Source organism: Mizuhopecten yessoensis, unplaced genomic scaffold (assembly GCF_002113885.1).
Source record: "Mizuhopecten yessoensis strain PY_sf001 unplaced genomic scaffold, ASM211388v2 scaffold716289, whole genome shotgun sequence".
Lineage (NCBI taxonomy): Eukaryota > Metazoa > Mollusca > Bivalvia > Pectinida > Pectinidae > Mizuhopecten > Mizuhopecten yessoensis.
The window spans coordinates 540,410-553,257 of NW_018480042.1; the positions used below are offsets into that span (position 1 = coordinate 540,410).

Sequence of the window (12,848 nt, forward strand, 5' to 3'; positions counted from 1 at the left end):
TTCTATATCAAGTTCAACTCCTCCAAATAAAAAAATAACTGTATTCCACATTTTCGTTCAGAAAATATCATAATTTGGGGTTTCTGAGTATTAACTGAGAGCTTCCTGTTTGAACAATATAACTCAAAAACATCAAGCGCAGACTGTAGCCCTTCTGGCGTTTCTGACATAAGGACGGTATCGTCTGCATATGATATAATAAATATAACTTCAGATATGTTCCAATGGTATCAGCACACTTAGTGTATCTACTGTATATAACCAATTCACGTTGTTTTCTTGAAAAAAATCTTTTTAATCACTCAGGTACAAAGCAAACAAAAATGGTGACAAATTTTCACCCTGTTTTAAACCGACATTGCAGTTGAACATGACGGACATTTCAGAGCCATTTTTCACACAGGATTTCGTATTTGAGTACAAACCATGAATTACATTGAATATTTTCCGTTTTATACCGCTCTTAAGTAGTTTTTTCCATAGCCCGGCTCTCCAAACAGAGTCGAAGGCTTTGCGAAAATCTATGAACGCACAATACAGTTTTTTCCCAAGTGATAAGTATGATGTAGTTAAGAAATGAAGAATACAAATGTTATCTACTGTTGAGTATCCCTTCCTAAATCCCGCTTGTGAGCTTGTTATATTATCAAATGCATCAGACAATTTATTCAGGCGGCTATTTAAAATTGATGTGAAAACTTTACCTAGGCAAGATACAACAGTTATCGCCCTGTAGTTGTCAAGGTCATTTGGATCACCTTTGTTTTTGTATATAGGCATTATTATACCTGTTGTCCAGGTATTTGGTACTACGCTTGTTTCAAGTACAATATTAAAAAGTTTTTGATACACAGGCATACAAATATATAAAGCAGTTTTCATGTATTTATTTACAATTCCATCTATACCGCATGCTTTGCTGTTTGCGAGTTTTTTAATCGCACCAGTAATCCCAATCAAGCTCCGCTATTGTTTCCCCACTCAGAACACTGTTGCTGATAATATTTTGTTGATGTCATCTTTCGTCTGTAAGGTATGGTTATCTTTACTGAAATAATTTATCAAAACTAAAGTCATGATACATATGTAGAAAAAAAAATCCAAAACTTTAGTTACCGTTTTTTTGAAGTGGTACGGAGAGCCTGGACGTCAATACCTTTGTTTTTGAATATAGGCATTATTATACCTGTTGTCCAGGTATCTGGTACTACGCTTGTATCAAGTACAATATTAAGAAGTTTTTGATACACAGGCATACAAATATATAAAGTAGTTTTCATGTATTTATTTACAATTCCATCTATACCGCATGCTTTGCTGTTTGCGAGTTTTTTAATCGCACCAGTAATCCCAATCAAGCCCCGCTATTGTTTCCCCACTCAGAACACTGTTGCTGATAATATTTTGTTGATGTTATCTTTTGTCTGTAAGGTATGGTTATCTTTACTGACATAAGTTATCAAAACTATAGTCATGATACATATGTAGAAAAAAATCCAAAACTTCAGTTACCGTTTTTTTTGAAGTGGTACGGAGAGCCTGGACGTGAACACTTTCGTTTTTGAATATAGGCATTATTATACCTGTTGTCCAGGTATCTGGTACTACGCTTGTATCAAGTACAATATTAAAAAGTTTTTGACACACAGGCATACAAATATATAAAGTAGTTTTCATGTATTTATTTACAATTCCATCTATACCGCATTCTTTGCTGTTTGCGAGTTTTTTAATCGCACCAGTAATCCCAATCAAGCCCCGTTATTGTTTCCCCACTCAGAACACTGTTGCTGATAATATTTTGTTGATGTCATCTTTTGTCTGTAAGGTATGGTTATCTTTACTGAAATAATTTATCAAAACTATAGTCATGATACATATGTAGAAAAAAATCCAAAACTTTAGTTACCGTTTTTTTGAAGTGGTACGGAGAGCCTGGACGTGAACACCTTTGTTTTTGAATATAGGCATTATTATACCTGTTGTCCAGGTATTTGGTACTACGCTTGTATCAAGTACAATATTAAAAAGTTTTTGATACACAGGCATACAAATATATAAAGTAGTTTTCATGTATTTATTTACAATTCTATCTATACCGCATGCTTTGCTGTTTGCGAGTTTTTTAATCGCACCAGTAATCCCAATCAAGCCCCGCTATTGTTTCCCCACTCAGAACACTGTTGCTGATAATATTTTGTTGATGTTATCTTTTGTCTGTAAGGTATGGTTATCTTTACTGAAATAAGTTATCAAAACTATAGTCATGATACATATGTAGAATAAAATCCAAAACTTTAGTTACCGTTTTTTTGAAGTGGTACGGAGAGCCTGGACGTGAACACATAGGGTAGGGAACTTTGCTTGATGACAGTCTAGAAAAATACCCAAAGTATTTGTTTGCTGTTGACGTCATAAAGAAATTATATTTACGCTATTGTAACCAAACGTCAATAAACAATTTACCCAGTCATCCATTCGCAAAATAAAATAAAATTGTGCATCCTCACTTTTCAAGGAGAACATATGCTATATCATTGTTTTAATTGACATCATACATTTGCCATACAGAATTCTTCAGAATTGCCAAATACCAACAATATAAACAATGTTTTATTGATGCTAGAAGTATCATTAATCAAACACGTCTGGATCCTCGCGACATCGGTAGGTCAGTATGCACTTCCCGGTATACAAATCTTATCCAACTAATGTCTGAAAAAGATGATTCCACGAGACCTCCCGTGACTTCCCGGTACCCGTTACGTAGAAGGGAGCTCTGTTTGAACCCTATATAAGGCCGTTACGCCAAGTCAATCTTATAGTTTCTTCTATCCTGACAAGTAAGTAAGAAGGTTCACTACTTTTGCAAACGCGACATTTCTTAATACGATGTACACTACACTACACATGTAGCTAGTTCGACTTATACTTAAGCGAGAAAATTTTTAGAAATATGTCTTTATTTATAAGATTTTTTTAACTATTTGTTTGTTTATTTATTCGTTTATATATATTTTGATTTGGGTGAATGAACATAATGTTTATATGAAAAGCTACTTATTTGAAAATAGCAACTGGTGGTGATTGTAGATTTCATCTTCATAAGTAGATAGATAAACCTTACAGTTAAGCAAGAACATTATTGCAATGTTAATTAATTAATAATTTATTCGATTTGTTTTATCTATTTATTTGTTTATTTATTTGTTTATTTATTTATATATTTATGTTTGTTATTGAACATTATTTTTGTAACAAGGTACTTATAACCTAAAATAGAAACTGGAGTTGTTTTTAGATCATTTATTGATATCATCTTTCTACTTTTACCAGCTATAACCATGAATACTTTCATCGCCGCCGCCGTCCTCGTCGCCGTTCTGTCGGTAGCCTCTGCCTCCCTTTTCGACGAGGATGATGGCTTCATCATTGGGGCAGGGGGTCACTTCGGTGGTGGTCACTTTGGTGGTGGTCACTTTGGCGGTCACATGCAAGGAGGATATCCCATCGTCAAGGGATCAGGTATGTAGAAACGTTATTATATATATGTTAGGATAATATTTCTAGAACAAAAATGAATTTTTAGGGTTTTTTCCCCACAACAACCACATATGGACATTTCTATCAATAATAGACAGGAGTAATCCATGTATAGGTATGACTGAGAGAGAAAAAAGGTCAGTACGTGTTCTCAGCAGCAACATATCTTTTAGTAGAAACGTGTATATGCTAACTCTTGGCTCTTTAGGGGAATAATGAAGAGAAACATTATAAACGTGTATATACTTACTCTTGGCTATTTAGGGGAATAATGAAGAGAAACATTATAAACGTGTATATGCTAACTCTTGGCTCTTTAGGGGAATAATGAAGAGAAACATTGTAAACTTGTATCTAATTATGAGATTTGTTCTAAATACATGTGCGTTGTTTATAGTAATCAGTGTTTTATTTGCTGTCATTGCTACATGAAATATGTAGTGTATATAAGTCAAATTTTCCCATTAATACAATGTAATATGTTCATGTCTTCATTTATTTGCACATCATTTCAATTGAAATGATTCAAAAACTGCTCGTGATATTTCAATACATGATAGTATATTCGTCTACATTATAAAATTCCATCAAAGTACCAGGAAAAAAAATGATTACACGACTTTGTTGCTAGGTTATTTCAGTCTGTTGTTCAACGTGTATGGCAAACATCTCTATTTACGATTATGCCGGCTGGAGTAGCTTCCCTTGAAGGTCTCCGAAATCCAGGGGACTCGTATTATTGTATATGAGAATATTATCTAGAATTTAATTTAAGTTTTGAGAACATCTTTTGACTAATTGTTTTATTTTATGTGTTTCAGGTCTGCCCTGCAAGAAGCACTACGGTCACGGTGGTTACGTAAAGGGTGGGATGATCACAAAAGGCTACCCAACTGTTTACACTACCGGCGGTCAATACGGAGGTTCCCAGATGTACTCTGGTGGTCAGTATGGAGATTCTCAGATGTATTCTGGTGGTCAGTACGGAGATTCCCAGATGTACGGTGCCGGTCAGTACGGAGGATCCCAGATGTACGATGCCGGTCAGTACGGAGGATCCCAGATGTACAACGGTGGTCAGTACGCTGAATCCCAATTGTACAGCGGTGGTCAGTACAACGCCGGAGTCGGACAACACAGTGGTGGACAGCAGATGTATGCCAGCGGTCAACAGTATTACCCTAGCCAAACTATCTACTAATTACGTAACAGGTGTGTAGACTTTCTTTATTCCCAACTTTTTCTAGAATGGAACATTTATATCAACTCGCTCAATTAGTCTTATGGTGCTGGTTTAGTCCAGACTTTTGAGACTTTATCCGAAAACATCGTTTTTTTTTTTTTTTTTGTAATTCTACTCAATGCTGAAATTATCGAAACTTTCCATGTATAATCGGTACAACAGATTAAGCCGGCTATCAAACCAGGGATTGTTATGTTTTGTCCGGATATCTACCATTTTTAAATTGGATTTGTCCTGCGGGATATCGTCTATTACATATCTTTGACGGGTCTACTCTGCAGTGTTAGTTGACAATTTCGTTCAAATTATGCCACATGAAGGTCTGTTCGAATTTTGTCAAAACTAATCAAGGGAGGCAATCACTGTTAACTAACGTCTGCTTTTGTTTCTTTCCTACAGGCATGGTTAAGTCCCAGAGGTGAAGATGACGCGATGACTGGGAAGCTTTAAAATTACCTGTGGTTATTTGTTGTATTTATTGTGTTTAAGTTTTTGTAAATAAAAAACATACAACCCTTATTCCATTGTTAGTATTCTCAATTGTCCGTTGGGTAGTATAGATGAAAGCAAATCCTCTGTTTTCCGTTGGGGTTACAAATTGGAAACTGACTTTCTCCACCACTGACATACCAAACCACGACATTTGGAAAAAGTTATCATGTAAGCAATGATTAAACTGCTCTCAGCTGACATGAATATGTCACACGGATCGTAGACACATCTGAGTATAAGCTAACAAACTCGTTCACACAATTTCGATTAAAGATCCCTGTCCCACTGCACTGTGCAGTAACCTCCCCTTGCTTTCCGTTTGGATATAACTGCATCAGGACACTTTCATACCGGGTGTAACTCAATCGGTTAGAGCGATTATTTATCAGACTGAAGTTCACGGTTCGAATCCAGGTATAGCCCTTCAGAAATTGTTTTACACTCAGAACAGTTGTTTTTTTTATTTTTTTATTTCATCTTTTGTATTTCTCATAGTAGTCCCGTCCCGCGAGGTGGGGGTTATTTTCATAAATGATCCAACACGTGCCGGGAAAACCAGTTTCCAGTAATTAGTTACAGTTTTTGGCAGTGGAACGAGCATGTATCAAAATGACATTCACGATTCCATTGAATGGTAACTGATATCAATTTATAGCTCTAGTTATAAGAAATAAATTCGTATTCGAAACACGAGGCATACGAAAATGAACAACAACAACGAACTGAAGTTTAAGAAAAAAAAATGAAATTAAGCATATTTAATATCAGTAAGTAATGATGAATTAATTATCAAATGATAACAGAAAAACATCAAATTTCAGTAATCCAATGACACATCAGTCATTAATTTTCCTCTGATCAAACGCAAGAAAAGACATCCGTTTTATAGATATAGATATTCATAAGTTAAGTTTTGTTTAGTTCAAACAAAACTAAAAGGTATTGCATCATTATATATGAAAATATGTTCGTGTAAGAACCTTTAGGTACTGAACATATTTGGATATTTCTCTTTCGAAATTGGTTAGTTAAAAACGAAAACGATGCAAATCATTCATACCGCTACCTACCGAAATCTACAACACGTACGTCAATACAATATCCACTAACAGTTGGTGCAATATCTTAAGAATGCCTGTCCCCCACTGTATCGTGGTTTTCCCACAAGTTTTCACAAGTTTTTATTTCACTCAGTAACACTTTAGTGTGGTACAAGAGGTCACATTTATACAAATACAACTATTTATTCTGTATAACTTATGATATAACAGGATTTACAGCATAATTAATATTTTCAATGTTGTTTCTAGAAATCTACCAACTTTTTTAAGGAGAACAGTGTTGCATATTTGAAACATTCCTTTCATTTTCACGGTCGTCGGATAATTATAGAAATACTTAGGTATATATTTTTGCCTCAGTTCCGTGATCTGACTGTTATTACAAATAAATAAATACTGGAATTCGTCGCCAACATCGATGTTACAGAGAAGACATATTCTATTTTCCCTTGGGACACCTGTCCATCTTCCTGTTTCGAAAGGGAGTTTCGAATTTGATGTTCTGAATTTAGACATTATTTCCCGATCTTTATCCCGAAGCCGTTTCAAATATTCTTCTAAGCCAAAATCTTTCTTAAAAGTTGAATAGGTATTTCCTCTGGACGAAAATGTGATGTCATGATTCCATTTTTGAATAAATTGATCCGGTAACTTAGATTTAAGTATATTTTTCAGTAGCGGCTTGCTTACAGTACATGTTTCTTGAAATATCCATACATTGTTATTCCAGAGTTACCTAGTAATTCTTTAATATTTCGCAAACATTTAAACTTAATGACGTTATTTTCGTGTAACTTGTACATGATTTTGTAAATTTTGCCTGAGAGCTTATCATTAGACGTGACTAGATTATACCAAAACATTATCATTTTACAATAAATTTCAATCTGGATAGGATATCTTCCTGTGACTCCGTACAGCATGTAATTAGCAGTGCTCCTTCTAAGATTTAGCAGTCTCTTACAAAACTGTAAATGAATCTTTTCAATTGAAGTGTTATTTACAAATCCCCAAACATCTGTACCATATATTAGAACTGGCAACAATATTGAGTCAAACAATTTTAACTGGAGATCAATTGGTAAAGGAATATTTCTAATTTTTCTGCGTACTGTAAATAATGCCCTTTAAGCCTGTTGAATTAGTCGTTCTTTTGCTTTGATAAAACTGCCATTGTAGTTAAACACAAGTCCTAGGTACGTACAACTATCTTCTATATCAAGCTCAACTCCTCCAAATAAAAATGTTAACTGTACTCTACATTTTCGTTTAGAAAATATCATAATTTGGGTTTTCTGGGTATTAACTGAGAGCTTCCAGTTTGAACAATATAACTCAAAAACATCAAGCGCAGACTGTAGCCCTTCTGGCGTTTCTGACGATATCGTCTGCATATGATATAATAAATAACTTCAGATATGTTCAAATGGTATCAGCACTTAGTGTATCTACTGTATATAAGCAATTCACGTTGTTTTCTTGAAAAAATCTTTTTAATCACTCAGGTAAGAAGCAAACAAAATGGTGACAAATTTTCACCCTGTTTTAAACCGACATTGCAGTTGAACATGACGGACATTTCAGAGCCATTTTTCACACAGGATTTCGTATTTGAGTACAAACCATGAATTACATTGAATATTTTCCCTTTTATACCGCTCTTAAGTAAAGTTTTTTCCCAAGTGATTAGTATGATGTAGTTAAGAAATGAAGAATACAAATGTTATCTACTGTTGAGTATCCCTTCCTAAATCCCGCTTGTGCGCTTGTTATAATATCAAATTCATCAGACAATTTATTCAGGCGGCTATTTAAAATTGATGTGAAAACTTTACCTAGGCAATATAGGCATTACTATACCTGTTGTCCAGGTATCTGGTACTACGCGTGTATCAAGTACAATATTAAAACATTTGTGATACACAGGCATACAAATATCTAAAGTCGTTTTCATGTATTCATTTACAATTCCATCTATACCGCATCCTTTGCTATTTGCGAGTTTTTTAATCGCACCAGTAATCCCAATCAAGCCCCGCTATTGTTTCCCCACTCAGGACACTGTTGCTGATAATATTTTGTTGATGTCATCTTTTGTCTGTAAGGTATGGCTATCTTTACTGAAATAATGTATCAAAACTATAGTCATGATACATATGTAGGAAAAAATCCAAAACTTTAGTTACCATTTTTTGAAGTGGTACGGGGAGCCTGGACGTGACCATATAGGGTAGGGAACTTTGCTTGATGACAGTCTAGAAAAATATCCAAAGTATTTGTTTGCTGCTGACGTCACAAAGAAATTATGTTTCGCTATTGTAACATAACGTCAATAAACAATTTACCCTGTCATCCGTTTGCAAAAAGACAATTTGTGCATCCTCACTTTTCACGGAGAACATATGCTATATCATTGTTATAATTGACATCATACATTTGCCATAAAGAATTCTTCAGAATTGCCAAATACCAACAATATAAACAATGTTTTATTGATGCTAGAAGTATCATTAATCAAACACGTCTGGATCCTCGCGACATCGGTAGGTCAGTATGCACTTCCCGGTATACAAATCTTATCCAACTAATGTCTGAAAAAAATGATTCCACGAGACTGGCCGTAACTTCCCGATACACATTACGTAGAAGGGAGCTCTTTTTGAACCCTATAAAAGGCCGTTACGCCAAGTCAATCGTATAGTTTTTTTCTATCCTGACAAGTAAGTACGAAGGTTCACTACTTTTGCAAACGCGACATTTCTTAATACGATGTACACTACACATGTACATGTAGCTAGTTCGACTTTATTTAAGCGAGAAAATTCTAGAAATATGTCTTTATTTATAAGATTTTTTTAACTATTTATTTATTTATTTATTCGTTTATGTATATATTTTGATTTTGGTAGATGAACATAATTTTTATATAAAAAGCTACTTATTCAAAAATTGGAACTGTCTGATGAATTTGATATTATAACAAGCGCACAAGCGGCTGTTTGGAGAGCCGGGCTATGGAAAAAACTACTTAAGAGCGGTATTAAAGGGAAAATATTCAATGTTATTCATGGTTTGTACTCAAATACGAAATCCTGTGTGAAAAATGGCTCTGAAATGTCCGTCATGTTCAACAGCAATGTCGGTTAAAAACAGGGTGAAAATCACCATTTTTGTTTGCTTTGTACCTGAGTGATTTAGAAGATTTTTTTTCAAGAAAACAACGTGAATTGCTTATATACAGTAGATACACTAAGTGCTGATACCATTGAAACATATCTGAAGTTATTTATTATATTATATGCAGACGATACGGTCCTTATGTCAGAAACGCCAGAAGGGCTACAGTCTGCGTTTGATGTTTTTGAGTTATATTGTTCAAACTGGAAGCTCTCAGTTAATACTCAGAAAACCCAAATTATGATATTTTCTAAACCAACATGTAGAATACAGTTTACTTTTTTATTTGGAGGAGTTGAACTTGATATAGAAGATAGTTTTATGTAACTAGGACTTGTGTTTAACTACAATGGCAGTTTTATCAAAGCAAAAGAACGACTAATTCAACAGGCTCAAAAGGCATTATTTGCAGTACGCAGAAAAATTAGAAATATTCCTTTACCAATTGATCTCCAGTTAAAATTGTTTGACTCAAATGTGTTGCCAGTTCTAATATATGGTGCAGATGTTTGGGGATTTGAAAATAACACTTCAATTGAAAAGATTCATTTACAGTTTTGTAAGAGACTGCTAAATCTTAGAAGGAGCACTGCTAATTACATGCTGTACGGAGTCACAGGAAGATATCCTATCCAGATTGAAATTTATTGTAAAATGATAATGCTTTGGTATAATCTAGTCACGTGTCATGATAAGCTCTCAGGCAAAATTTACAAAATCATGTACAAGTTACACGAAAATAACGTCATTAAGTGTAAATGGTTGCAAAATGTTAAAGAATTACAAGGTAACTCGGGAATGAAATATGTATGGATATTTCAAGAAACATGTACTGTTAGCAAGCCGCTACTGAAAAATGTACTTAAATCTAAGTTACCGGATCAATTTATTCAAAAATGGAATCACGACGTCACAATATCGTCCAGAGGGAATACCTATTCTATTTTGAAGAAAAAATTTGGCTTAGAAGAATATTTGAAACGGCTTCGGGATAAAGATCGGGAAATAATGTCTAAATTCAGAACATCAAATTCGAAACTCCCTATCGAAACAGGAAGATGGACAGGTGTCTTAAGGGAAAATAGAATATGTCTGCTCTGTAACATCGATGTTGGCGACGAATTCCAGTATTTATTTATTTGTAATAACAGTCAGATCAGGGAACTGAGGCATAAATATATACCTAAGTATTACTATAATTATCCGACGACCGTGAAAATGAAAGGAATGTTTCAAAAATGCAACACTGTTCTCCTTAAAAAAATTGGTAGATTTCTAGAAACAACATTGAAAATATTAATTATGCTGTTAATCCTGTTATATCATAAGTTATACAGATTAAATTTGTGTATTTGTATAAATGTGACCTCTTGTACTACACTAAAGTGTGACCGAGTGAAATAAAAACTTGTGAAAACTTGTGGGAAAACCACGATACAGTGGGGGACAGGCATTCTTAAAATATTGCATCAACTGTTAGTGGATATTGTATTGACGTACGTGTTGTAGATTTCGGTAGGTAGCGGTATGAATGATTTGCATCGTTTTCCTTTTCAACTAACCAATTTCGAAAGAAAAATATCCAAATATGTTCAGTACCTAAAGGTTCTTACACGAACATATTTTCATATATAATGATGCAATACCTTTTAGTTTTGTTTTAACTAAATAAAACTTATATATAAACTTAACTTATGAATATTTATATCTATAAAACGGATGTCTTTTCTTGCGTTTGATCAGAGGAAAATTAATGACTGATGTGTCATTGGATTATTGAAATTTTATGTTTTTCTGTTATCATTTAATAGTCAATTCATCATTACTTACTGATATTAAATATGCTTCATTTCAAAGAAAAAAATCTAAAAACTTCAGTTCGTTGTAGTTGTTCATTTTTGTATGTCTCGTGTTTCGAATATCAATTTATTTCTAATAACTAGAGCTATAAATTGATATCAGTTACCATTCAATGGAATCGTGATTGTCATTTTGATACATGCCCGTTCCACTGCCAAAAACTAATTACTGGAAACTGGTTTTCCCGGCACGTGTTGGATCATTTATGAAAATAAAACTACACCTTGCGGGACGGGACTACTATGAGAAATACAAAAGATGAAATCAAAAAAAAAAAGGGTGATTTTAGATCATTTATTGATATCATGTTTCTACTTTTACCAGCTATAACCATGAATACTTTCATCGCCGCCGCCGTCCTCGTTGCCGTTCTGTCGGTAGCCTCTGCCTCCGTTTTCGACGAGGATGATGGCTTCATCATTGGGGCAGGGGGTCACTTCGGTGGTGGTCACCTCGGTGGTGGTCACTTTGGTGGTGGTCACTTTGGCGGTCACATGCAAGGAGGATATCCTATCGTCAAGGGATCAGGTATGTAGAAACGTTATCATACATATGTTAGGATAATATTTCTAGAACAAAAATGATTTTTTAGTGTTTTTTCCCCACAGCAACCACATATGGACATTGTTATTAATAATAGACACGAGTAATCCACGTATAGGTTTTACTGAGAGAAAAAAGTTCAGTACATGTTCTCAGCAGCAACATATCTTTTAGTAGAAACGTGTATATGCTAACTCTTGGCTCTTTAGGGGAATAATGAAGAGAAACATTGTAAACGTTTATCTAATTATGAGATTTGTTCTAAATACATTGTTGTTTATAGTAATCAGTGTTTTATGTAGTGTATATAAGTCAAATTTTCCCATTAATACAATGGTATATGTTTATGTCTTCATTTATTTGCACATTATTTCAATTGAAATGATTCAAAACCTGCTCGTGATATTTCAATACGCTATAGCATATTCGTCTACCTTACAAAATTCCATCAAAGTACCAGAAAAAAAATGGTTAACACGACTTTGTTGCTAGGTTATTTCAGTCTGTTGTTCAATGTTTATGGCAAAAATCTCTATTTACGGTTATGCCAGCTGGAGTAGCTTCCCTTGAATGTTTCCGAGACTCATGAAATTGTATATGAGAATATTATCCAGAATTTAATTTAAGTTTTGAGAACATCTTTTGACTAAAGCTCCAACTAACTATTTTATTCTCTGTGTTTCAGGTCTGCCCTGCAAGAAGCACTACGGTCACGGTGGTTACGTAAAGGGTGGGATGATCACAAAAGGTTACCCAACTGTTTACACTACCGGCGGTCAATACGGAGGTTCCCAGATGTACTCTGGTGGTCAGTATGGAGATTCCCAGATGTACTCAGGTGGTCGGTATGAAGATTCCCAGATGTACTCTGGTGGTCAGTATGGTGGTTCCCAGATGTACTCTGGTGGTCAGTATGGTGGTTCCCAGAT

At 34.6% G+C, this 12,848-nt stretch overlaps 1 protein-coding gene across 2 annotated transcripts; it reads left to right on the plus strand.

Moving 5' to 3' along the window:
• Positions 1 to 3,308: 3,308 nt before the first annotated feature.
• LOC110442684 (glycine-rich cell wall structural protein-like) lies at positions 3,309 to 5,305 on the plus strand. Of its 2 annotated transcripts, XM_021486403.1 has the most exons (4): positions 3,309 to 3,525; positions 4,365 to 4,466; positions 4,533 to 4,755; positions 5,186 to 5,305. In XM_021486403.1, the coding sequence occupies exons 1-3, from the start codon at positions 3,345 to 3,347 to the stop codon at positions 4,742 to 4,744; spliced, it is 495 nt and encodes a 164-aa protein (XP_021342078.1). In that variant the 5' UTR covers positions 3,309 to 3,344; the 3' UTR covers positions 4,745 to 4,755; positions 5,186 to 5,305. The 2 variants fall into 2 exon arrangements, with proteins under 2 accessions (XP_021342078.1, XP_021342077.1); XM_021486402.1 differs by having other exon boundaries at positions 4,365 to 4,755.
• The last annotated feature ends 7,543 nt before the right edge of the window (positions 5,306 to 12,848 follow it).